General features: G+C 55.5%; 2 protein-coding genes across 3 annotated transcripts in view; both read right to left on the bottom strand.

Annotated features, from left to right (window-relative positions):
- Window positions 1-374: 374 nt before the first annotated feature.
- On the bottom strand, window positions 375-6,629 carry CABP5 (calcium binding protein 5). Its single transcript, XM_059153021.1, has 6 exons — window positions 6,567-6,629; window positions 5,195-5,225; window positions 4,176-4,319; window positions 3,185-3,294; window positions 1,652-1,799; window positions 375-551 (listed from the first exon to the last, which is right to left on the bottom strand). Exons 1-6 carry the CDS (start codon window positions 6,627-6,629, stop codon window positions 526-528), a joined length of 522 nt encoding a protein of 173 aa, XP_059009004.1. The 3' UTR covers window positions 375-525.
- Window positions 6,630-9,307: 2,678 nt separating this feature from the next.
- Window positions 9,308-22,898, bottom strand: part of LIG1 (DNA ligase 1) — a 37,116-nt gene continuing 23,525 nt past the window's right edge. For both annotated transcript variants that reach the window (XM_059153518.1, XM_059153517.1), the window contains 15 exons: window positions 22,741-22,817; window positions 21,813-21,904; window positions 21,503-21,602; window positions 20,508-20,593; window positions 19,672-19,787; window positions 18,601-18,696; window positions 17,809-17,919; window positions 17,170-17,241; window positions 15,377-15,521; window positions 15,166-15,248; window positions 14,122-14,274; window positions 11,882-11,935; window positions 11,190-11,333; window positions 9,744-9,836; window positions 9,308-9,619 (listed from right to left, as the gene is read on the bottom strand). In XM_059153518.1, the coding sequence (XP_059009501.1) occupies window positions 9,536-9,619; window positions 9,744-9,836; window positions 11,190-11,333; window positions 11,882-11,935; window positions 14,122-14,274; window positions 15,166-15,248; window positions 15,377-15,521; window positions 17,170-17,241; window positions 17,809-17,919; window positions 18,601-18,696; window positions 19,672-19,787; window positions 20,508-20,593; window positions 21,503-21,602; window positions 21,813-21,904; window positions 22,741-22,817 (1,506 nt within the window). In that variant the 3' untranslated portion in view covers window positions 9,308-9,535. The remainder of the gene's footprint in view (window positions 9,620-9,743; window positions 9,837-11,189; window positions 11,334-11,881; window positions 11,936-14,121; window positions 14,275-15,165; window positions 15,249-15,376; window positions 15,522-17,169; window positions 17,242-17,808; window positions 17,920-18,600; window positions 18,697-19,671; window positions 19,788-20,507; window positions 20,594-21,502; window positions 21,603-21,812; window positions 21,905-22,740; window positions 22,818-22,898) is intronic.

Here is a 22,898-nt window from a genome sequence, read left to right as displayed (position 1 = left end):
AATGAACAAAACGGGCTAAGCTCACTTTTGAAAGCCTCTTTAATGAACCATTTCTAAGCCCAGTCTTATCAGGAATTCCATTTGTAGCCCCAAGATCGGCATGCCCCCTCTTACTGGCAGAAAGAAACTGAGGAGATTGGAAGCAAGAAGGGGGAAGTGTGGACTACGGGCTGAACTTTTTCAGGAGTTGGACCCAAGAGGATGCTGGGGAAGAGACATAGGCATTGGGGATTATGAAAAGTCAAAAGGTGTCTTGGGGGAGTGACACTAACCCTAGTCCCAATCTCATTTCCGTATGTAGACTCTTCTTTCTTAATCTCACTCTAGAGAGGTACCCCTCACCCCATAGTGCTATCTGGACAAAGTGACCACTCCAGGCTAACCTCAGCTCATGCTCTCTCTGCAGGGTCCATCACCATGCACCCTCCCACCCTCTCTCCTGGAAGGGCCCAGGGGGATTCAGTCCTCAGCAAATGTTTGATCCATGTTGGCCAGGGAGGGGGGTATGGGGATTCTGGAACCTTCTCAGCGAGACATCATCTTCACAAACTCTGCAAAGAAAAGTCCCTGGTGAGACACATATTTGTAAGGGCGGCCAGCTTTACTTTTGAGCCCTTACTGTATGTGTGTGTGTCAGGAACCATGGGGGATCTGCGGGCAAGTCCCCGGTGTACCTCGGTTTCTTCATCTCCAACCTGGGAGTCACAGGACGGCCATATGCCTTCTATAGTCTTTCAGATGGTTAAACAAGATCATGCTTATAAGACACACGAAGTGTTCAATAATAACTGTGATTATCTGATCTCATACTTTCAACTAATCCTGGAGGAGAAAATACCATTTTTACAGATAGGCAAACAGAGGTCAGTGAGGCTGACCAGTGAGCCTGAGGTCACGAGGACGGTGAGTGGCAAAGCCTGGAATGAAGGCAGGGTGACCCTGACTGCTCTGTGACTCCATGCCAGATGAGCTCCAGGGCCCCACCCAGGTCCTGAGGTCAGTCTGTCCCTCCCCTGCCTGGGGATCTGTCTCCAACCTTGTCCAGATTTCCAGTGGTGTCCCCTGCACACCTGAGCCTGGCGAGATCCAGCAGGCATCCAGTAAACGTTTACTAAGTTGTGGTCATGCAATGAATATCTACCAAACTTCCCTCTGGGGACTGACAGTGGACGGTTCAGAGAACATCCCTCATCACCCTCCAGGAATCTGACGGCCCGGAAGGTGAACACAACTCAGAGCATCAAAGTCTTCAGAGATTACTCCCTTTGAAGGGAGAGGAACAGGAAAACGTCTGTAGGACCACAGAGTGGGGTTTAATACACCCAGCTAAGGGTGAAGGGAAGCTTCTTGGCAGAGGCATCGCTGTGCCGATTCCCAAGGGAGAGATGAGACCTAAGAATGCACTGATGGGGAAGGTGCAGGAAGTGGAAGGAACACCAGGGAAAAAGGAATAGGATTTGAGGGACACAGAGCAGGGGACAAGTGTGCCCCAGAGCACAGCAGCTCAGAGAGAGTTTGCTGAAGTGTGGAGTGGGTGGGGGCAGACTATGGATGCACTTGAATATTGGGTTAAGAATTTAGCTTTTGTCAGAGTGCCTGGATAGCTCAGAGGGTTAAGCATCTACCAGTGGCTATCCCCATGTAACGTCACCTTCAAAGTCGACGGTACCATCTCCGTTCACATCGGCCTCCTGCACAACCTCCGAGATCTCACGGGGTGTGAGCTTCTCTCCCAGGAGCCTCTGCATGGCCTGCTGCAGCTCCCCGAGGGTGATCTCTCCATCTCCATTGGCGTCAAACTGATGGAAGCAGGGGGGGTGATGTCAGCCACAAGTACGACAATCCCAAGAGCAGTGTTTACTGACCAGTTAACTGTGGGTCAGGAATTAAGATAAGTGCTTTTGCACATGGTGTACAGGCGGGTCAGGTCCCCGAAGGTGGTCATCAGCACAGCCTTGTTCACTGCCCGATTCGCTGCCCTGTGCCCAGCCCCAAACAGTGCCTGCCACCTGGTATGCTGAATCAATGAACTCTTTTCAAAACTCCATGCTGCAAACACTTTACCGATCTACTGGAATGTTTCATATGTTCTACATCCCAAGCAGGTGGGGCAGCTAACTATCCTTCCTTAGTCAGCTGATGCTAATGTGGCCAAGGCCACAATCATCTCTTGCCTGGACCATCATGACAGCCCCCCCCCCCCATTGGTCCTCTGGATCCCCACATGGTCTATACATCAGAGCCTTGTGTTCATGTTTGTTTAAAACAAATCAGGGGCGCCTGGGGGGCTCAGTCAGTTAAGTATCTGCTTTCAGTTCAGTCCATGATCTCGGGGTCCTGGGATCAAGTCTCATGTTGGGCTCTTTGCTCAGCAAGGAGACTGCTTCTTCCTGTCCCTCTGCCCCTGCTCACCCCCCCCTCTCAAATAAACAAATAAAATCTTTTTTAATAAAAGAAAAGGTAGACCACACACCCAAGTTTTTCTGAAAGGAATGTTTCCCAGTAACTGAACTGTGTATTTGTTTTTAAATTCACACAAATTGAATTTATATTCTGTTGAATGTAAGTGAAAATTGAAAAAATAATCGAATTGAAAGTAATCAAAATTAGATAAAATGAAAAAAAAATGAGTTCCTCAATCACACTGCTATATATCAAATGCAGATGCTTAACCTACTGAGTCACCCAGGCGCTCCTGAGAAACGCATTTTATTAGGGGATGAAAGCGAATTTCAGCAAGCCCCTCACCTCCCTGGATCTCATTTTTAAAGCATCTCTACAAGTGGGTTAAACCAGATTATCTCTTTGCATTCCCCTGTGGGATCTCAAATTATTGGATTCCTTCTTTCCATTACGGGCACGGAAATTAGAGGTCCTAATGTGTGTTCTGGGGATTGCAGGACTTGGGTAAGATTTGTAAATTCCATAAGCCTCATTGTTCACATATGCATAACTGGGGTAAGGAGTCACTTACTCCTACTGTTCCATATGATGTATAAACTAGAGAGTATGTGTAGAGGGCCTTGTGCTTTGCAAGTGTTTGGAAGATGTCATTTTCCTTCCCTATACATCCATTATAGTTCCCAAAAAACTTGGTTTGGGTGGGTTCCGTCTACACTTGAAGACCAGTCATAGAACCCTGAGGTTTCCTTCAAGCACTGACACCATGAAACCCTTAACTCACTTCCTTGAAGGCATCTCTCATCTCCTGGACACCGATCATCCCTGCTGTTTCAGCCAGCAGTTTGGGCGTCATCAGCTCCACAAAATCATCAAAGTCGACACGGCCACCCACTGAGGACAGAAGAGGCAGGTCTAGTGAGATGCCAAGGAATCAACCCCCCATGACCCCACTGGACCCTTTGAGGTCTGGAGGTCTGTTCAACAGGGAGAACTGTTCTGATCTCCCTGCCTTCTGAGAACTTTCCCTCTCAGCCAACCTGGGCACAGAGTCCCTCTAATCCCAACCAGGATGGATTGGGTGTGTGGGATGGAAGTCACTAGCTGTCCCTGTGACCTTGGGCAAATCTCTTAATTGGTTCAGATCTACGTTCGCTCATCTGTTGGTCTGTAGAAGGGGGAGAGTGAATTCAGTGGGAGCCAAATCCCTTCCGGATAGGAACACGATCCCATCCATGCCTAGCCTCATTTACTCTGTGGTACGCCTGGAAGCAAAGCCCAGAGCAATTTTGTCCAAGCTTCCTTCTCAAAATGAGCTCTGAAATCCATCCCAAGTTTGATTCCGGTGATAAACTGGGTTCCAATCTTGCCCTCTACCAATGCATCTCGGTGGTTGTGGTTGTGACCTCCATAAATCACCCCTTACTGGAGGCTAAGCCTGACCTGCATCAGCTCCTTTATCGCAATCCCACAAGGAGTGACATCATCTCTTCCTGACAGGTGGGGCAACGGACTCAAGCATGGGAGCTGACTCCACATTTCAAAAGTACCACCATCAGTAAATGATAGAAGTGGGTCTTGAACCGAAATCTGCCTTGAAGAGTCACCCTTTTATCCACTTCCAACACTGCCTCCCTGAGTCCATCCTGGAGTCCTTACTTCCAGACTCCTAGGGACCCCTACCCTTTTCCTTCTCTCTGGCTTAGCCTCACATCCCTCCCCCTTCGACCACAGCCCTCCCCCACTCCCAGCAGTTCTTCCCGCCCTGGCCTCACAGTTCATGCGGATTTGTTGGCCCAGTTCAATGAGCTCCATCTCTGTGGGCATATAACCCATCGTCCTCATGAGATTCCCCAAATCTTTACAGGAGATGAACCCATCTCTGTCCTTGTCGAACTCAAGAAATGCTTCCCGAAGCTCTGAAAAGTTAAGAGAGAAGAACTTTGGGGGAACCTGAAACAGTCCATGGGGAGGAACTGGCATCCCTTGAAACCGTCAGGGAGTCACCAACTAAGGACTTTGCAAAGGAGAAGGCATATTTGAAAACAAAAGTTTCAAACAGGAGTGATGTATGAAATGTGGCTGGAGATTGTAACATGCAAGACCAAAATGTACAAGAGAAATGATCCGTGACACTGCAAAGCGACGGCATGGCGGTCCTCCAAATTCTGGGCTGAAATTATGCGAAGCTTTCAAACCACCAAAAGAAAAGTCAAGTTTTTGATTCAACTTAAAACTCATGCATGTGAAATAAGTCAACCGGAGAAAAACAACTATCATATGATCTCCCTGATATGAGGAAGTGGGTTTGGGGGGTAGGAAAAGAAAAAATGAAAGAAGATGGGATCGGGAGGGAGACAAACCATAAAAGACTCAATCTCACAAAACAGGCTGAGGGTTGCTGGGGGGAGGGGAATCGGGAGAGGGTGGTGGGGTTATGGACATTGGGGAGGGTATGTGCTATGGTGAGTGCTGTGAAATGTGTAAACCTGGCGATTCACAGACCTGTACCCCTGGGGACAAAAATACATTATATGTTTATTAAAAAATTAATAAACAGAAACCCAAAAACTCATACATGTGTCTCTCCTGGGTCTCTGAGATACTTAGGGATGGGTATGTCTTCTAAACACTTTGGGAGGCTCCTAAGTGAGCATGAGGAGTTGCACAACATCACGGCTGAGTGGGAAGAGAGAGGGGGATGAAGCTTGCATGGGAAGGGTCTACCCTGAGATGCACAGGGAGAAGCCTAGGGGTGGATGACAATGAGGTGGCATTCGGGGACAGAGGTTACCTTCGATCTCATCTTGTCCCAGGGGTCTTTCCTGGAAAGGAATGCAGGGAGAGGGAATTTGGAGAGGGTCAGGGAGCCAATATCCACTTCTCTAAACGCGTCCCCTCCCTCCTCCGAGCAGCCCCTTCCCTTTCCTGTCTCTCCCCACCCCGCCCTCCTCTTCCTTCTCCCACATCCTGACTCCCACCCTGATGGTTTCTCACCCTCTTTCTCATCACTTCCCATTTCCTCTCTCCTATCCCGGAATCTTGAACTCTCTCCCTCTGTCTTTCCTGAACAGACATCCCTCCCATTGTGCTGCAAGAGGCTTTCGATGCCACGGCATCCAATCCCCTCCTTTCTCTGGGACAAGAAAACGAGGCTTGGAATCACAGCTAACGTGCTCTGAGCGCCAATGTCATTTAAATCTCAGAACCACCCGGGGAGGTAGGACCAAACAGCATTCCCATCTTCCTTGAGAGGAAGCTGAGGAACAGAGAGGTTAAGGAAATGGCCAGAGGTCACACGGTTCCTAAGTGGCAGAGCCCTTCCAGGGGCAGGGAGACATTGAATCACTTTCTCAAGGTCAGGTGCAGTGAGGGTTGAGACTTGAAATCTGAGCCAAAATTCTTTCCACTATACCCCCTTGATTCTTTCCCTACGGGCCCCATTCTTTCTCCCAAGGGTTAGAAGCCGTTTGCATGGGGCCAGCATTCAGTTGCATGGGACCAGCATTCCCATCTGAGCGCCATGTCCCTGGGCATGTGGCACGCCACCTGGGGAGCCCCACCAGCCTCAGGCTTCTCCCTTTATTCTTGGCCCCCCCACAACTTCTCTTACTGTCCCTCCCCTCATCTCCTTCCTCCCCCCACCCATCATCTGAAAGCCTAACAAGGAAAGGTAAGCCCCCTGGAATCAAATAGATCTGAATGGGCCCTGCCACTCAGTAACTGCGTAAGGCAGGGGCTTTGTGACTCAGCCTTAGCATCTGCATCTGTGAAATGGGAACGCAAGGATGGCCTCGTGGGCTTAACAGGATGAAATAACAGCGGGAAAGCAAAGCCCTTTGCGCAGGGCTGGGCACGCAGCAGCGCCGTGGTGAAGTGGTTACTGGTGTCATCATTGTCCTTGTTCTGGGTGTCCAAGGGAATGGGTGGTGACAAACAGGGACACCCCAGTTCCCCTTTTATTTGTGGGTCTCCCTCTCCCCCTTTTGCTGCTGACTTCTGATTTCACCCTCACCCACCTCACTGGCCCTCCGAGCTCCCCAAATTCTACCTTCTCAGGCATGCACCCCCTGCCTGGGCCCCCCATCTGGCCCCCGGCCCCTGCACCTGTCATGCCCCTTCTTACCCCGCACCCCGGACTCCCTTTGCCTTGCCCGCCATCTCACCCGCTGTTTCTCGGCGATGCCTTTCCTCAAGAAGATGCAGGCGGGGCCCATGGGAAACTGCATGGAGGGGCAGGGCACGGGGCACCGGGCACCAGGCTCAAGGCAGCTTCCCCTCCTTCTTGTCCCCCTCCTTCCCGTCCCCCTTGGCGGGTTGGGCTTCCTTATCTTCCCTGGCACTCCTTCGCCAAGTCTTCCTGCCTCTCTGGGCCTCTCCCTCAGTCCGGGTCCCAGTGTCCGAGAGTTGTGACAGCTGGAGCAGAAATCTCTCCCGAGGATGGGGAGGGATCAGAGCTGTTCCTGCCTCCCCATCTGGCTTGAGTGACGTGGAGGGGGCGCCAGTCTCAGCCTCTGACCTTTTATCCCCAGAATAGAACTGGATGGTCTCGAAACCGGGGATTAGAGCGGAGGGCACCTATTGATTCGCTTTCCAGCAGGCCTGCAGGGTGCTCGCTCCAAGCCGGGTCTCCGCCGGCCTCCAGGCCTGTGAAGACGTAGCGGACATGGCCCAAGGCCTCAGGGAGCGGCAATCACTGAGCCCAGTGACAGTCCGACTTCAGGAAGTAGCCACAAGGGCGAGCGAGCGAGGGGGTTGGGGAAAGAAAGCCCAAGGAGGCGCTGAGGGTCTCTACCGGTGGGGTTGGGAGGGAATCAGGACAGGGAGCCAGAGTTCAGATCGGGTGTGGGAGTGAGGGGGTGCCCACACAGTGAGGAGTTCTAGGGACAGTGGGGCACAGAGTGTTGGGGCATGGGGAGAGGAGCCTGGCGGGCCCTGTGGGAGCAGCAGCAGCTGAGTGAGAAGGTGTTGAAGGCAGGTCCCTAGGATGTCCACTCACGGGGGCAGCACGGTGTAGGGCCTGGACGCGGGGTCAGGGCCAGAAGGGCAGTCCTGCTGCACAGGGTAGGGGCGCGGAAGGGAGAGGGGTGGCACGCAGGATTCTACGACAGAGAAAGGGAAATGAGGTTCCTCACGGGTACAGAAAGGGGGGAAAGAGGAGTCTGCAGTATCGGGATGAGAATCAGAGGCACGGTTTGTACTGGTGGGTTTCGGTACAGAGAGAGGGACCTAATAGTAAACACAGACGTCATGGGTGCACGGGGATGTCATCGAGCTAAGAGGACACCTCCAGCATCCGGGGCTTGACTTCTAAATACCATTCCCCACGAAAAGGGCCTGAGTCCTGGGAGACTGGGCTGCTCCCACGTCTGGAGCAGGAAGAGCAAGTCTAAGATGACCCTAAAACCTCTTGGGCAGTAAAGCAAGGACAGAGTTGTGGGGTCCCGGCAAAGGGACAGAGGTCAGCCGGAAGAAGCTCCCCGGCCATATAAGGGGCAATTTGAAAATCCAAATAAACAACAACAGGGCATACAGGGTAACACAGGAAACCAGGAATCCATACGGTCAGCAGTAAGAGTGCCAGGTGTGGTAGTATTTATTTACATCGCACAAGGTACCCCTTACAATATGCTAATTGCAAAGGAGGATCGCTTTATAGGGGGGACACCGAGCAGACCGTATCTTCATCAAATGATTCAAATGAACATCATCAGTAATGTGACAATTCGAAATTATATATTCGATTCATGCGCAATAATGAATGAGCGCTCCTGTCCCCTCCCCTGCTCTGCACACACTTCCCAGGACTCCGCTCCGAGCACCTTCTGCCCTTGATGGGTCTCGACAAGTTCTAGAAGCATTGCACCAAGGAAAGATGTTTTAGCTGCTGCCCCCAGCCCCTGGACCTCTCACCCCAGGGTCATCCCTTCACCATCTGCATCTCCAGCCATCGGCAGGATCTTGTCACTTCCAGACCTTCACTGCTTGAGGGATTAGGTTCCACACCCTCGAGGGGCCACATGAGGCTCCCCCCCAGAGGCACTCTGGGAACAGGGCCTCCTGCAGACCACCTGGACCGAATCCTGGCCCTCTGTCTCCTAGATAGAGGATGTAGGGAAACTAACTTCCATCCCTTTGCCTCAGTGCCCCCACCTGTCAAATGGGGGTATAAAAATTGTTGCACAGGTCTTTGGTGAATGAGGACGTCCCCGCCCAGCCCTGGCAGAGGGCCAGGCGGCCACAGCTGCTCGGGTGCATGTGTTCTCGGGTGTCTGCAGAGGCGTTGGGGGAGAAAGAGCATGCCCCCTGCCCTGCTTTCCTCAGGAAGACTGGGTTCTGTGCCTAAGGGAACCACGGGGCTGGGGATCTATGGGTGACCAAACCTCACGGCTCAGACCCCAGAATCAGTAGTCCCCAGTCGGTGGGCCGTAGAGCTGGGGAGGGGGTCTCACAGTCACTGCACTGACTGTCTCCCACGAGGATGGGGTCTGGAGCCGGACTGCTGGGTTAGAACCCCGGTGCGGGCCTGGATGCCCAATCCCTGCTCTGTGCCCTCCACCCCCCACTGCCTGCCTGGCAGGACCGCTGCGGGTTACTGGAGTTAACATTTATGGTCAAGGCCACCGCTGTCTCCTACTGTCTCCTAATAGCATGTAGCATGTCTCTGCTGTCTCCTAATAGCATGTGGCTGCTTAAAGGAAAATTCATGAAAATGAAATAAAACACACCATGGCTCAGTGGTCGGGCACGGCCAGTGGCCGTCCTGCTTGGCTGTGTGGACATGAGATGTTTCCAGCGCCATGGAAATGCATGGAAAGGTGCTGGCATGGGGCCTGTCACATGCCACCCATGTGGGAGCTCCTTGGGGCTGCACCCCAGAGCCCAGCACACATCCTGACACAGCGCCGGGTGTTCAATAATTATTTATTGAAGAAAATGATCGAATAAATCCCAGACCCCGCTTAACCCATCCCCCTCACACACACACACACACACACACATAGACGCACACACGCATGCACACCTGTGACACTCCAGACCCCCCCGACCGCAACAGCAGGTCTGCCGAGCAAGAGGACATCTGCGTGTCTGCCCCTCTGCGCCCTCGGCCCCCAGCCCCTGGGCGGGCAGGAGCCTAGTAGAAATCTTCCGGGTCGGAGTCCAGATCCGCGCCCTGCTGATTCTGAATCTGACTCTGCTTCCTGTACAGCGAGGCCACCTGCAGAGAGCGGGCAGTGGCGGAGGGGCTCAGAAGCCCCAGGGCTGCCCCCCAACCTCAGTTCCAGAACCCTCCACCGAGCAGCTGGTGTGGCCAGGCAAGCCCACCCCGGCTGAGGCCTCACCTGGGCGCTGGTGGTGGCCTCCTCTGGCTTCTTGTCTTCACGGACGCGGATAAACCGAGGGAAGCGAAGGGAGATCCCCTTCTCACCATCCACCTGGGGGAGGGGGCGAGGGTGGAGATGCTCCTGGGGTCCAGGCCACAGGCCGCTCCCGGCAGCAGGTCCCCAGCCCGGGTCTCCTCCCCGTGCCTGCCCTCTGGCCTCGGTTTCCTGATCCATACAACGGGGCCAAGCAACGGGTTGTCAAGACCGAATAAGGAAATAAAGCACTTGGAGCACAATGACAGCTTAAGAGCCAGCAGCTGGGACCTCGGCTGCCGTCCTATTGTCACCCGGGGGCAGGGCAGCAGAGACCCGGGGTAGGTTTGAGAAACAGACAGCACAGTTTGAATCCCAGCTCCCAGCTCAGGGGCTGTGTGACCCCAGCCCAGCGCCCTCAGATCCGGGGCTCTACCCACCCCCACCCAGCTGCAGGCCGGGCTCGCTCAGTGCTTCGTGAGCATGGGAGGGTGTGGGGCAGGGCCCGGCCTGCGAGCAGGGCACCCGCTTCGCTCGGAAGCTCCGTCTACGCCGCTCCTGCTACTTGTCACCGAGGGACCCTGACTGCCTAACAGGGAGCCTGAGCGAGAAATGTTAAGACAGAAATTTGATGTAAAAAGGCGAGTTCTGGGGCGCCCTGGGGGGCTCAGTTGGCTGAGCGTCCAATGCTTGGTTTAGGGCTCAGGTCACGACCTCAGGGTTGTGAGGTCGAGCCCTGAGCCAGCTCTGCGCTCGGCTGAGTCTGTTTGGGATTCTCGCCCTCTGCACCCCCAACCCCTGCACTCTCTCTCTAAAATAACTAGATCTTGGGTGAAAAAACAAACCCGAGTTCTGCCTTTAAATTTTAAGTCCACTCCCAATCAGAGAAGTACACGCTAGCTAGAGCCTGAAGTCTGAGGGGGCTGAAAAGCAAACACATTTTGAACTCAAGCCTCCCCGAGCGCCGGGCCGGCCGTGGAGCTGGCCTGGGGGGCGGAGCCACTGGTCAGGGAGATCAGCCTGGGGATTTAAAAACCTGGCAACGTGGAAACGAATTACGGTCGGGAAAGATGGGCCCCAGCCAACGTCACTGCCCAGCAGGAAGTGTCCCAAGCTTTACATTCAGAAGAACTGTGTTTTCAAAAACGCTGAGGAGCCGAATGTGAGCTTATTGGTATTAAAGAAAATAACTTCAGTGTCTACTTTCTGCACCTGTGGAATTTCTTTCTTTCTCTTTTTTTTTTTTTTTTACATTGAGACGTGGAGCCCGTTGTTGGGTGCCCCAAAAAATGTGAGCTCAAGCTCTCCTAGTTACTACAACCCGGGCACAGGCGTGGGCTCCATCTCCCGTCTTGCTCTCCATCTCCCATCCAGAAGCTCGACCCCAGGTCCCTCCTGCTGCCTTCGGCCCGCAGGGCCCCGGCTACTTACCAGGCCCCGGGCAGCAGGGTAGATGGGGGACAGGGACAGGTCAGCGCATTTCACCTCCCACACGGCGCTGGGGTCCAGCCAGTGGTCAGGGGCCACGGCGCCGTCCACCCGGACATAGGGGCGCGGGCTGGGCAGCACCAGGGCCTGCGGGCAACGGCAGTGGGTGTGAGGACAGGGTCTCGGGTCTCCAAGTCAAGGCTGGGGGTTGGGGATCGGGGAGACGGGTAAGGGGACAAAATGGGGCACGAGTACAGACGGTGACACAGGCATGTCTTAAGGGAAAAGCCTGGGCGGGGATGGGGGTAATGAACAAAAGAGCCAGAGAGACAGAGAGAAAACTGAAGACTGTCACAGAAGCAGAGAGAGCACAGGAAAGGGAGTTGTACCCGCAAAATACCTGTGACCGTGCCACCAACAGTCCCAATTACTAGGGGCTTCCCCAGTCCTGTTGGGGTTCACTCAGGGCAGACTCAGGGACCCCCGCGAGAGTGCTCCCCATGACTTATCCCCTCCCCTCAGGGCAGCAGAGGTTCCCTCACCCACACCCTGGGCTAGCAGTTGGCAGAGCTAGGACTTGAACCTGGACATGTGGGTCTCCTGAGCCTGTTCCAGCACCTGCAGCCCCTATGAGGGTGAAGGGCCAGAGCCTTGCGCACACACAAGGCGACAGGGGGCGAGGCTGTGCCCCTCACCTGGAGCCTGTGGTGGTGCTCCTCCAGCTCCTCGTCACTGAAGCCGGTTCCGAGCTGCGGGGAGGACAGTGGCTCAGCCATGCAGCCCGGGGCTCCTGCCGCCAAGGACCCAGCTCTGCACAGGGGAGGCCCCCACCCTACCCCGGCCAAGCCAGAACCCACGGAAACCACAGAGGAAGTGCCGGGGGTGGGGGTGCCTGGATGGGGATCCCCTCTCCCAGCGGCGGTCCCCTGCCCACCCGCAACCCATCACTTGGCACTTGCTGGAGAAGCCCTGGCTCCTTCCATCCGGTCCCCAGGCTCGCCCATAGCCCACTGGCCCCGGAGCAGGCTGTCTTCTCCGATCTCCACACTGCCGAAGATTTTCCCTCACCTACCCACGTTGTCCAACCTAACAAAAACTCGGCTGCCGGCAGACATGGCAAGATGCACGTCTCCAAACCACAGATAGGAAATGCCAACCGGAAAGCCCTCTGTGTGTCGAGAGCCTTCGGTGGTTTCTCTGGCACAGAGCTCTTCCAGAACAGTCGTGGGTCGAGAGCGTGAGCCAGAGCCGGGCTTGTGCCCCGCGATACATCCGAACGGGTAAGGCCACCTCTGCCATGGCTCCCTGGGGCTAAGCACCTTGTGCGGTGTGGAGTCACTCGTGAGAGCCACGCTGGCCACGAGGGACCCGGCCAGCTGCGCGGAGCGCACCCATCTCTTGGAACACTCTTCCACAAGTGTTTGTGAAAAATCCCAGGTCACCTCACTAATGCAGGGTCAGGGGCTGGTTGAGGGAGGCCCCTGATCATGAGTTACAGGAAGGACTGGCCATGACAGAGGCCAGCCCAAGCCTCCATGATGGGCTCCCAGGGTGGAGGCCCCCGCAGGGAAAGACAGACTTTGCTCTCTGAGGAGAAAGCAACCACCCCAGCCACTTAGCCCTCAGAGAAGTAGTCCCCACCCCACCCCAGGTTGGTCCTTTATTCTTTTTCCTCTCCAGTGAACTTTTGTTCAAAACAACCCCTTCCCCTGCCTCTTTCTGTTCCATAAAATAACATTCCTCTCCTTCATGGGATGAGCCCATGGTTTCACCACAGCTTGCACGTCCCCAACTGCAATTCTCTGTTATTTCTGAATAAACCCATTTTTGCTGGTAAAATAAAGGACCATTTTATTTTTAAGTTTAACACATTCGAGTTGTGCTTCTAGAAGTCCTAAAGACAAGGGCAAATGGTCTAACATCTTTTATCACTATGTTACTTAAATGTATCTGATGACATTTAAAACACGGTATTTCTAGGACAAAAAGCAGGGGAAAAAATTACTGTTATACAAAGATCACAGCTTTGTAAAGGTGTTAATAAGACAGTCCCTCAAATTTTATTAGTGGTTGGAATGCCTGGGTGGCTCAGTTGGTTAAGCATCAGTCTTTGGCTCAGGTCATGATTCCAGGGTCCTGGGATCGAGCCCCACATTGGGCTCTCTGCTCTGTGGGAAGCCTGCTTCTCCCTCTCTCACTCCCTGTGCTTGGGTTCTCTCTCTCTGTCAAATAAATAAAATCTTTAAAAACATTTTTTCTTACTAGTGGTTATTTCTAAGCATTGGAGTTGTGGGTAACAGTTTATGCTGTTTCCGTGGCAAAAGCCTCACGTTTGTTGGGTTAACAATGTGCGTAGCTTTAAACAAAAACCCAGACCACCGCATTTTCCAAGCTGCCCTGTGCATGGGTGAGGGCCAAGGAGAATTCTGGCCCAAGCCACAAAAGCTGCTCACTGGCTGAGGCTGATACAGGGGACATATCCCTCTGCTCAAGGCCTTCCTCCTTCCTGCTGCCTAGAGCGTGCACGGCCATGAAGGCTGGAGCTCCTGCAGCCACATTATGAAGATGAGGTTGGAAGCCCATGATCAAACCCCTGTGCATGGGGGAGAAGCCTGGGTCCCCAGTGACATCGGAGAGCCACCTGCCCCCCCCCTTCAGACTTCTCCTTACGTGAGAGAAATGTAAGACCCTCGTCAGCTATCCTCACCCGCAGCTGAACTCGATTCTTGACGTAGCTTCCTTAAAACTTTCTCTATGACAGTGCATTTCTCTACGTGAAGCAAGTGTTACTTACAGGATCAGAAAAAGCACACAAAACCTAGAAAAAAAATAATCCTACACACGGCATGAGAGCCTCTTTGTTCCCCGCCCCCCCCCCCCCCCCCCGTCACTCCCCAGGCTGAGTGGACCCTACTTCCCTCCTGCCTCCCCGCACCTTGCATATGGCCTGGAGCTCCTCACTCTCCTCGTCGTAGGCAGCCAGCAGGAAGCCCCCATAGCGGCCGGCCCGCTTGCCACGGCCCAGGTAGGCGCCGATCACCACGAGGTCCAGGGTGTCGCCCACACCATCGAGGTAGTCCTTCTTCAGCTGGGAAGGTAAGGCAGGAGGTGAGGGGACGCTGCCAAGGGGCGGACCTCGCTGCTGGAGGCTCCGCGGTTGGTGGAGCCGGGGCTGGCGTGAGTCTAGGGAGAGCTCCCGCAGAGGCCGAGGACGGCCGCCGGGCTGAAACTGGCCGCGGGAGGAGCTTCTGGATTTCCAGAGCGGATGCGAAAGTGCCTGCCCACAGGCACCTGCTCTGCCCAGCACCACCCCCCACCATCTGCCATTCACGGCCAGCCAGATATCTTGTGCAAAATGATAATCAGACCATGGGACTTCCTGCTTAAAACCTCACTGGTTTCTCAAAACCATTAAAGGGAAACCCAGAGTATTTTATAACAACCCCAAAGTGCTGTCTGATCTGAGCTGCTCTCCACCCCGAACTCACCTCACGCCTCAAAGGCCTCGTTCCCTGCTTGTTTCGACCTCAGGGCCTTTGCACTTGTTCCCTCCACCCTTCTCCTAGATACTCTGTCCCAGATTTCCAGGCAGCTGACCCTTTCCTGTCATCCGTGTCCTGACCCAAGCATCAGCTCGGGAGAGGATCAGACCAGACCCCATGACCAGAGCACTGCAAGATCCTCGCTGGCCCCTGACCTCGACTTGCTTTCTTCACGATGCTCATCGACCCCGATGTCATCTCGTCTACGGCCTGGCTGACTCCCTTCTTGCTGTCCCCACTCAACCCAGACGGCCCACGCAGAGAACAGAAACGTCACGTAGCTCCATGGAGCTCAGGTGGGGGCAGTGCTTAGAGGGGCGGCCTCAGGCTGGCTGGACTGAGAGCCAGGCAGGACCGAGACCCATGGGGTGAGGTGGGGGCTGGAACCCGGTGTGGAAAGATCGCCGGATGTGGGAAGGGCAGCCGGGCCAGCTCACCTTGAGCCAGTTGTGTGACCTCTTGGCGATCTCGTAGGTGGCGTCGACATCCAGGGTTTTCACCATCAGCCCCTCACAGGAGTCTGAGGGAGATAGGGACAAGGGGCCTTTGTGAAGCCGCGGCTCAGGACAGCCAGCTTGCAGAAGGCACTGGGGCTGGGGCGGGCGGGCATGCGGGACGCACATGGCAGCCGGCCCCAGACACCCTCACCTTTCACAGACTGCTCCAAGAACTCGGCGATCTGCTCCGTGTCCTTGGTGTCCAGGGAAGTGGCGAAGACAAACTCGCCCTCCGTCTGCACAAAGTTCTCCCGGAGCAGCTGCCGGCGTCGGGAAAGTGGCTCGCGCACCAGGGACTGGGTTGGGGGTGGGGCAGGAAGAGAGAGACAAAGGGACATCACTGTGGATGAGAAGAAGCCGGGGCCTGGGACAGACAGGACACCCGAGAGTCACCAGCCACTGCACAGCTCCCGACGGACCGGCTGGACAGGGAGGAACCATGCCGGCACCAGGATTTTGAGAAGGGAAAGGACCAATTTCAAGGGCAGGTCAAGAGCGGCGCGGGGACTGGAGACGGGAACAGACTCCTGTTATTAGGGCTACGGTTCCTCATTCAACACCGGCTGAACAGAGCCAGAAGGAAGCCAACGACCACAGGGATGTAACCTCAATGTGTTTCTGAGAATGTGTTGCATTTTCATCCAGGGGTCGGCAGCCCTGTCCTACAAAGAACCAGACAGTAAATATTCCCGGGTCTGTGGGCTACTTGGCCTCTGTTGCAACCGCTCAACTGTGGGCTATTGGGCAGAAGTCAGAGGACAGGAGCATCAAACCTTTACAGACAAAAAAGGCTGAGACAGATCGGGCCCACAGGCCTTCATCTGCCGAGCTCTGAGACCAGATCCACTCGTGGGAGAACACTGTTTGCTTTATATGGTGAAACAGACTTGCCAACCTTCTGGAAGTTAATCTACTCTCTGTGACCTTATTAACTGCCCCCTTTCATGTTCTGTGCACTCCCCTGATTTCAGAACAGCCCTGCTGGAAACCAAGCAAACCGATTCTGGCAGGAAGCCTTGTTCTTACAAACCATCGGGCAGGCTGCGGGAAGAAGTCACCTAGCTCTCGCCCATCAAGCCCCAGGGGAGGCATGGCCCTCCTCCACCAGGCTGAGGTAGGATGCTTCCTGAGATGGGGAGCTCACTCCTTCTGTTCTCTTCCATCCCTGCAAGGGCATGGAACTTATCTCAACAGCCCAGACTCATCCGTTCTGCGTCCAGATTCACTCTGAGACTCTCCTAAGGGGAGACTCTGGTGATTGATCCCAGTAGTGATAAGGAAACGGAGGCCCTGAGAGGCTAGGTCACTGGCCTGTGGCTGCACACCCAGGAAGGGAGAGCTGGGATGTAAAAAGAGGTGGTCTGGCTTCCGATTCTTACCCCAGCCCCAGAGCAGTAGTTGGCAAACTTTCCAGTCTCGGGACACCCCCGACTCCAGACAGCTTGAGTATATGTGGGTTACATCTCTGGATATGTACCAGAGCAGCGACGGAGTACCCGCGACGAAATCGCGTGTTTATACTGGCTACGTGAAAAGTGAGAAATCTGGGCGTTTGTTAATTCATTTAAAATCAACGCCTCCCATATGTTAACCCAACAACAAATTTTTATGAAATGTGCCCGCGTTAGGGAAAATTAGGGAACAGGTGGCATTAGTTTATGTTTGTGCAAACTCTTCCATGTCTGGCTGTTAATGGAGCTGGGCTCTCACGTGTGCATGTGCACTCAGATGGTGGCCTCGCGGGGAAACTTGGCCTTGCCCAGCTGCGGAGCTGGGGAAGGTGGGTGGGGCCTCACAGACTCCCCTGTGAGGGTCCTGGAGATACCCTCAGGGGTCCTCGGGCCACACTTTGAGAACTGCTGCCTGAGTGTGGCCCCACAGACCTCTGGCTCCCAAGCTCACACACAGCCCCCACCTGCCCCCAGACCCACAGCCGGAACTCACCTGTCCATTGAGGTAGATGAGGTCGAAGGCATACAGACACACCTGCACTTGGATTTCTGCTGCATCCACCTCCTGGGTTGGCACAGAGGGGAAAGCAGGGGTGGGGGATGGAGACGGGGCATGGTCAGTGTGCCTCCCACCATGCCCCAGGCAGACACCTGTCACCTACCACTCTCCCCTTCTCTCCAGCCAACAGGCCACACACCCGTGAGGGTGACAATGCTCCCGGCTCCAGGCTCTGCATCGTGATGGCTCTCAGCTAATCCCAACAACTTCACTCCCCTTTGTCAAATATTTGCTCTCCCAGCCTCCCTGTACATTAGCTATAAGCTAATGGTGTTGATGGGACAGAGTTCGGGCCACTGAGGGAAAAGAAGTTTGCGGGGCACAGACTGTGGGGAGGCCTCCTGGAACTGATCTTTCACGATGAAACAGAGACATAGGAAAAGGGCTCTTCCCCCTTTGTACTTGGCATGCTGGGATGAGAATGCAATGGCTGGAGCTGTGGCAGCCACCCTGTAAAAGGCAGCAAGAACCACATCCCAGTGGACACTCTGTTCTTCTGGGGTCGGGGCAAGGCTGGGAGGAAGAGGAGAAAGTGTGTGACTATGGCAGGCAGCAGAGGGGAATGGAGGCTACCTTGCGTTTGCGGGTGGTAAGCACTTGGAATGGCTGGATCTGCTTCTTTTCCCGGTCCCAAGCCACGGCTTCTGTGTCCAGGATGAAGGATGTGACTGATGGGAGTTTAATCTGAAAGGTGAAAAGAGAGAGCTGGGACTACTAAGAGGTAGGAGATGAGGGCAAAAGACAGGCCCAGAAAAACAAATGTTCTTTTCCTTCCACAGCTCTCGAGATCCACCGATGAACTGATGCTAACTTAGAGACGCATGTATGAATACACACCCTCAATGCCCATAGGAAGGGAAAAACAAACTTTTCTGAGACTTACTACTTGGTCCCATAAGTTGGAAACCCAGTGGCCTTTGTCAGTTCTCCGGGAACTTGTCCACTCCTCTCTGAAATCTCTAAGCCACCACCAGTCCTCCATCTTACTGAGCCCAGTCCAGCCAAGGCCACATCATGCTACCAGTCTCCCTGCTCCTGCATGGACCCTGTGTGTAACCCACTCTCCTCACAGCAGTCAGGGTGCTCTGAGCAAACCCCAAGTCTGATCGCAGTGCATCCCTGCTAAAAACCATCTCCAGCTCCCCAAAGCTGTGGGGGCTCTCCTGGGTCAGCCTCTGGCCCTCCCAGACTCTGCACCCCAGCAGGCCAGCCTCTCTTGTTTTATGGACTGGCTAGGCCCCTCCAACCACAGGGCCTTTGCAAATGCTAATCATGCTCAAATGCCTGTCCTTACTCTTCATCTCCACTGGAAGGACTTCTTTTCCCTCAAAGGAACACTACTGCACAACTCCGGCAGACGCCCACCTTGGGGATGCGGCTGATGATGTCCGGGTACTTGCTGGTATTGTCTTCCTGATTCCTGCTGAAGATCTTCACCTCCCCGCCTTCCAGGACATGGATCTGAGGCAGTGGGAGAGGGGAGGGGGACTCAGAGCCTGGCCTATCCCAGCTGGCCCTAGCCCTACCTTCACCGGCAGAAGGTTCCAGAAGCTCTGGAGGAGGAATCAGTGCAGAGACTGGAGGAAGTCATCTCTTCCATCCACATGGCGCCTCCCACCCGTTCATGGAAGCCCCTGCCATATCCTTCCGCATCCTCACTACCCACAGACCCCCCGCCCCCGACCCTGGAGGTTCCGGTGTCTTGCTCTGTCTATGCGGATTTGCCTGAGTGTTAAACCATAAATATCTGAATGTATTGTGTTTTCATACAGAGCCTGGTCACAGTCCTTAAGCAGACCTACGAATATGTTGTTTTACTCGTACGACAACTGCATGTGTGCTAGATACAGCATATGTGACTTAAAACACATATGTATTTTCAAGATCACTGCTGCTACTATAAATCCTTTTGTTTCTTATTTTTTCAGTATCACAGTTTGAAGATCCATCTGTCTCGTTCGCTGCTTCTAGGGCCTCAGAGCACCAAGTATCACCTGCCACATGCGCTCATCTGCCCCCATGATGAGCACGACAAGCATCCTTACAGACCCAAGCAAGGATGTCCCTGACTGCAGGGTGGGGACACCCTCGTACATAGCCAGCACACTGTGGGTTAAGGAGGGGCCTCCCACCACGGCTGGTACAGTGAACAACCCCAACCACAGGGCATGGGCGGGCAAAGCCAACATTGCTTCAATTCCCACTGCTGTGGCTCAGAGATCTGGACGATTTTGTCCAATCAAACTGACTTCCAGTAAGCCCTCGCGGTGGTTACTGACACAGCCACTATGTGAAGGTGGAAACCAAGGCCTGAGAAGTGTGAGGTCGCACGGGCAGTTTGTGGCAGGACACAGTCTGAGTTCAGGTCTGAGTCGCCCACAGACCCCACTCCTGGGCACCTTCCCTCCTGCTGCAGGGGTGCGCCTGCCCCCCTACCTGTGCCCTCTGCCCATCATATTTGTACTCGCAGGTGAAAGCTGCCTCCTCGAAGCGTTTCAGGACCTCGCTGACTCCGCGGGTGGGTTGTGCCAGCATCGGTTTCAGGGGAACCCCTGGGAGGGCGGAGTGAGAGAGTAAGCTGGGGGAGGCGCCAGCAACGTGTGGGATGGGGGTGTGTGGGATGGGGGTGTGTGTGGCAGAGACAGCTGGCTGTGTCCCAGGGAGAACACGCCCTCACCTGGCCTCCCAGCTTGGGACACTCACAGCCTCCCCTGCAGGAAGGGAAGTCCTTGTGATTAGGATGCCGGTTAGGATGCATGGGGAGTGGTAAGTGCAAGGTCTGGGTCACGCCCTCACCCCTCTTCTCTCTCTCCCTCTTCTATGATCTAGAAACCTGAGCCACCTCTGGTCACGCACCTTAAGGTGAAAACCTTGAGACAATAAAGTGACGGAACAGAGGAAACTCAGTCCCCAGTGAGGGGAGAGGGGATCCCTGGAGCCCAGCCACGGTGTCCTCCCTGATCACCTGCCTTCCTCTGGACTCTTACGTGTGAGAAAAAGATTCTGTCTGGCCCAATCTACTGCCTTTTAGCGTAATAACTCTGTTCCAGCATTTAACCCCCACCCCGCCTCATCCGACTGGGACTCCAAACAGAAGACGGGTGGGTTTCAGCACAGGAAACAGGATTCAGTTTTGGAGGCAAGAGGAGGAATCTGCAGGTTCTTGGCGGGACAGAGGAAGCTATGCCAGGAGGAGAGTGCGGAGCGTGCAGGAGGGCAGGTCCCCCAAACCCTGCCCCATGCCCTTTGCCCCCCACCCAGTGGCTTGGTACCTGGGCTCAGCTTGCAATGCTCTGGGAGGTGCTCCAGGCCATGCTCCAGCAGCACAGGGATGATCCGGTCCAGGTCGGGCACCTCACTGGGGCAGAGGCAAACATGAGCCGGCAGCTGTCTTTCCAGAACTCTGGCAGCCTGGAAACCCTGTGCTCTGGCTGCAAACTGTGCTTCTGCCAGTCTTTCCCCTCGTCTGGGGGTCTGCTCGCACCCGTCCCCAACTCCTCCACATCCCCGACTCTGGCCGTCTGTCACACTGCCCCACTCAGCACCACTGCACGTCGCTCCGTCTCCCCTGCTCTGGGCCTGCTGTCACCCCTCCCTGTCACCAGGAGACCAGGGGCCCTCTACCTGAGCTACACGTTAGAACCCCTCAAGGATGGATTCAGAAATTTCTCCAAGACCAGGCCCTGCCTCTCAAGAGTCTGACGGAGCTGGCTGGGGGCAGGCCAGGGAGCCCCAGTTTATAGATCCCCCCCGTAGGCAGAGTGGAGACCGCTGCCCTGGCCCTGGCCGGGATGGTGGGGGGTTGGCAGGTGCCCCAAGGGCATCTGCAAAAATGCTCCTGGGCCCTCCTGCCGCTGACATTCTCTCTGGGCACTCACCGCCTCGCTGTGGCCAAGCCCCCCCTCCCTGGAGCCCTCACTGTCACCCCATGGATGTCCTAACCCCTCATTTCGCGTTGGTCACTAACCCTGCTCTGGTTCTCTCAGCCTCTGCGCATGTGCGGTCTCACTGGGAGCTCTCAGATGTCTGCTGCACGCACCTGCGGCCAGCACCCCTCCCTGCTCCCTGTTCCCATGTCCCTGGTCCTAACACGGTCCCCTGCCTCATGCCCAGCACCAATCTTGTCTGGATCACTACCCCTGCTCTGTCACCTGCCCCACGATATAGTCACTGTCACCTGCCATGTCACACGTGGCCCTCAGGGCTGAGCCTGCCGCCCCTCTGTCTCCCGCCACCCTCCCACTCTGCCCACAGCCCGGGATCTCACCAGAACGTCTGCTTCAGGATCATGCCCTGCTCCTCCAGCCACGTCTTTCGGGCCTCTGCTGTCCTGCCTTTCCCAGCATCCACAATGCCCGGGGGGAATTCTGAGAACAGACCACCAGCAGAGGCTTGGGGACCTGCTGACCCTCCGGCTACCCCGGGGGCATAGCAGGCAACGTCAGTGAAACAAGGAACAGAAACAAGGCTGCCAGGGAAGGAGCCTGGAGAGGAGCGAGGCCATGTGGATTTCGGGGAAAGGAGGGTTACCCGGTTGACTCTGGTGCTGGGTGTGGGGACAGACCACAGGGCCTCACCTTGGCCAGGGGGCGTGAGGCTCACGGCCTGGGCAAGGGCGGCTAGCACCGACTGCTCTGCTAGCCCGAGACGCAGCCGTCCGCTCAGGGCTCTGGGGAGACAGCAGAAGAGGGGGAGTGGGCTTGTGGCCACCCTCACTGTCTTGCCCTCCACTCCCTGCCCCTGCCTCCTCCCGTCTCCCCCACCTCAACTCTGTAACCCTCTCCTCGAAACCTGAACCACCTTCAGGGCCAGAAGGGACCCGAGAGATCATGCAGTCCCACTGAGCAGACGAGGAAACGGAGGCCAGCCCCTAACAGCCATGGCCGCCGGCCTTCCCTAGGCAGAACCAGGGATCCCGTGATGTCTTTGTCTTTCAGTGGGCCTCTGGGGAATTTCAGTGAGGCTCGGGGCAAGTGAGCCAGGACACAGTGGGCTGGGAAGCAGGACAGGGCCTCCCCGGAGGGGCCCAGAGTGTGCTACTCAACAGCCTGCCCCGCCCCCCCCACAGGCCTGGCTCTGAGGCACTGCCCTTTAGCACGAGGCATACTGTCCCCGGGCCTCCGTCTCCCCATCTGTAGACCCGGCTGAGGGTGACGAGGCCTGCCTGGCGGCACCTTGGGGAGGAACCACACCCGACTTGGGCCCCCGAGAAACGCTCTTGTGATGGGGGTGACCCATGGTTTCATTTCCACCTGCACGGCCACCGCCAGGCCCCCAGTCCTGTACTGCTTCCGCTGAGGCCAGGCAGGCAATGCTCATCAACCCTGGCACTGCTTGGCCACGAGCCCCGGGCCTTGAGGAGGGGAGTGGCCCAGGGAAAGGGACCCTGTGTTCCCAGTCCAGCCCCTCAGGGCCCAGTGTGAGGGCGGTCGGGGTCGCAGTGGGATTACCACAGCTGGTCTTTCCCTCCCACCGTCGCTCCCAGCCTCCCAGGACCACACCTACCTGGCGATGTATCGGGCTTCTGAGTGGCGGCAGGCGACAAATAGGCCTTTGATGACGTCCATCTTCTTGGCTGTGGACTGAAGGCCAGTGGAGCAGTCAGTGGCTGGGGCGAAGGGAGGGACCCACACCTCCTCCTGGCTGGTCCCCCAAAATAGGCC

Source organism: Mustela lutreola, chromosome 16, assembly GCF_030435805.1.
Source record: "Mustela lutreola isolate mMusLut2 chromosome 16, mMusLut2.pri, whole genome shotgun sequence".
NCBI classification, from domain to species: Eukaryota; Metazoa; Chordata; class Mammalia; order Carnivora; family Mustelidae; genus Mustela; species Mustela lutreola.
The sequence above is the reverse complement of the archived record's forward strand: the minus strand, read 5'-3'. Positions and strand labels throughout refer to the sequence as shown.

What these genes read in the sequence shown, in the direction of transcription:
- CABP5 (XM_059153021.1), bottom strand. Translation starts at nt 6,629, where the DNA reads ATGCAGTTTCCCATGGGCCCCGCCTGCATCTTCTTGAGGAAAGGCATC. An exon ending in GCATCGCCGAGAAACAGCGG is followed by an intron (nt 5,226 to 6,566) that starts GTGAGATGGCGG and finishes ATTCCTTTCCAG; the next exon opens with GAAAGACCCCTGGGACAAGA. An exon ending in CCAACAAATCCGCATGAACT is followed by an intron (nt 3,295 to 4,175) that starts GTGAGGCCAGGG and finishes TTCTGTCCTCAG; the next exon opens with TGGGTGGCCGTGTCGACTTT.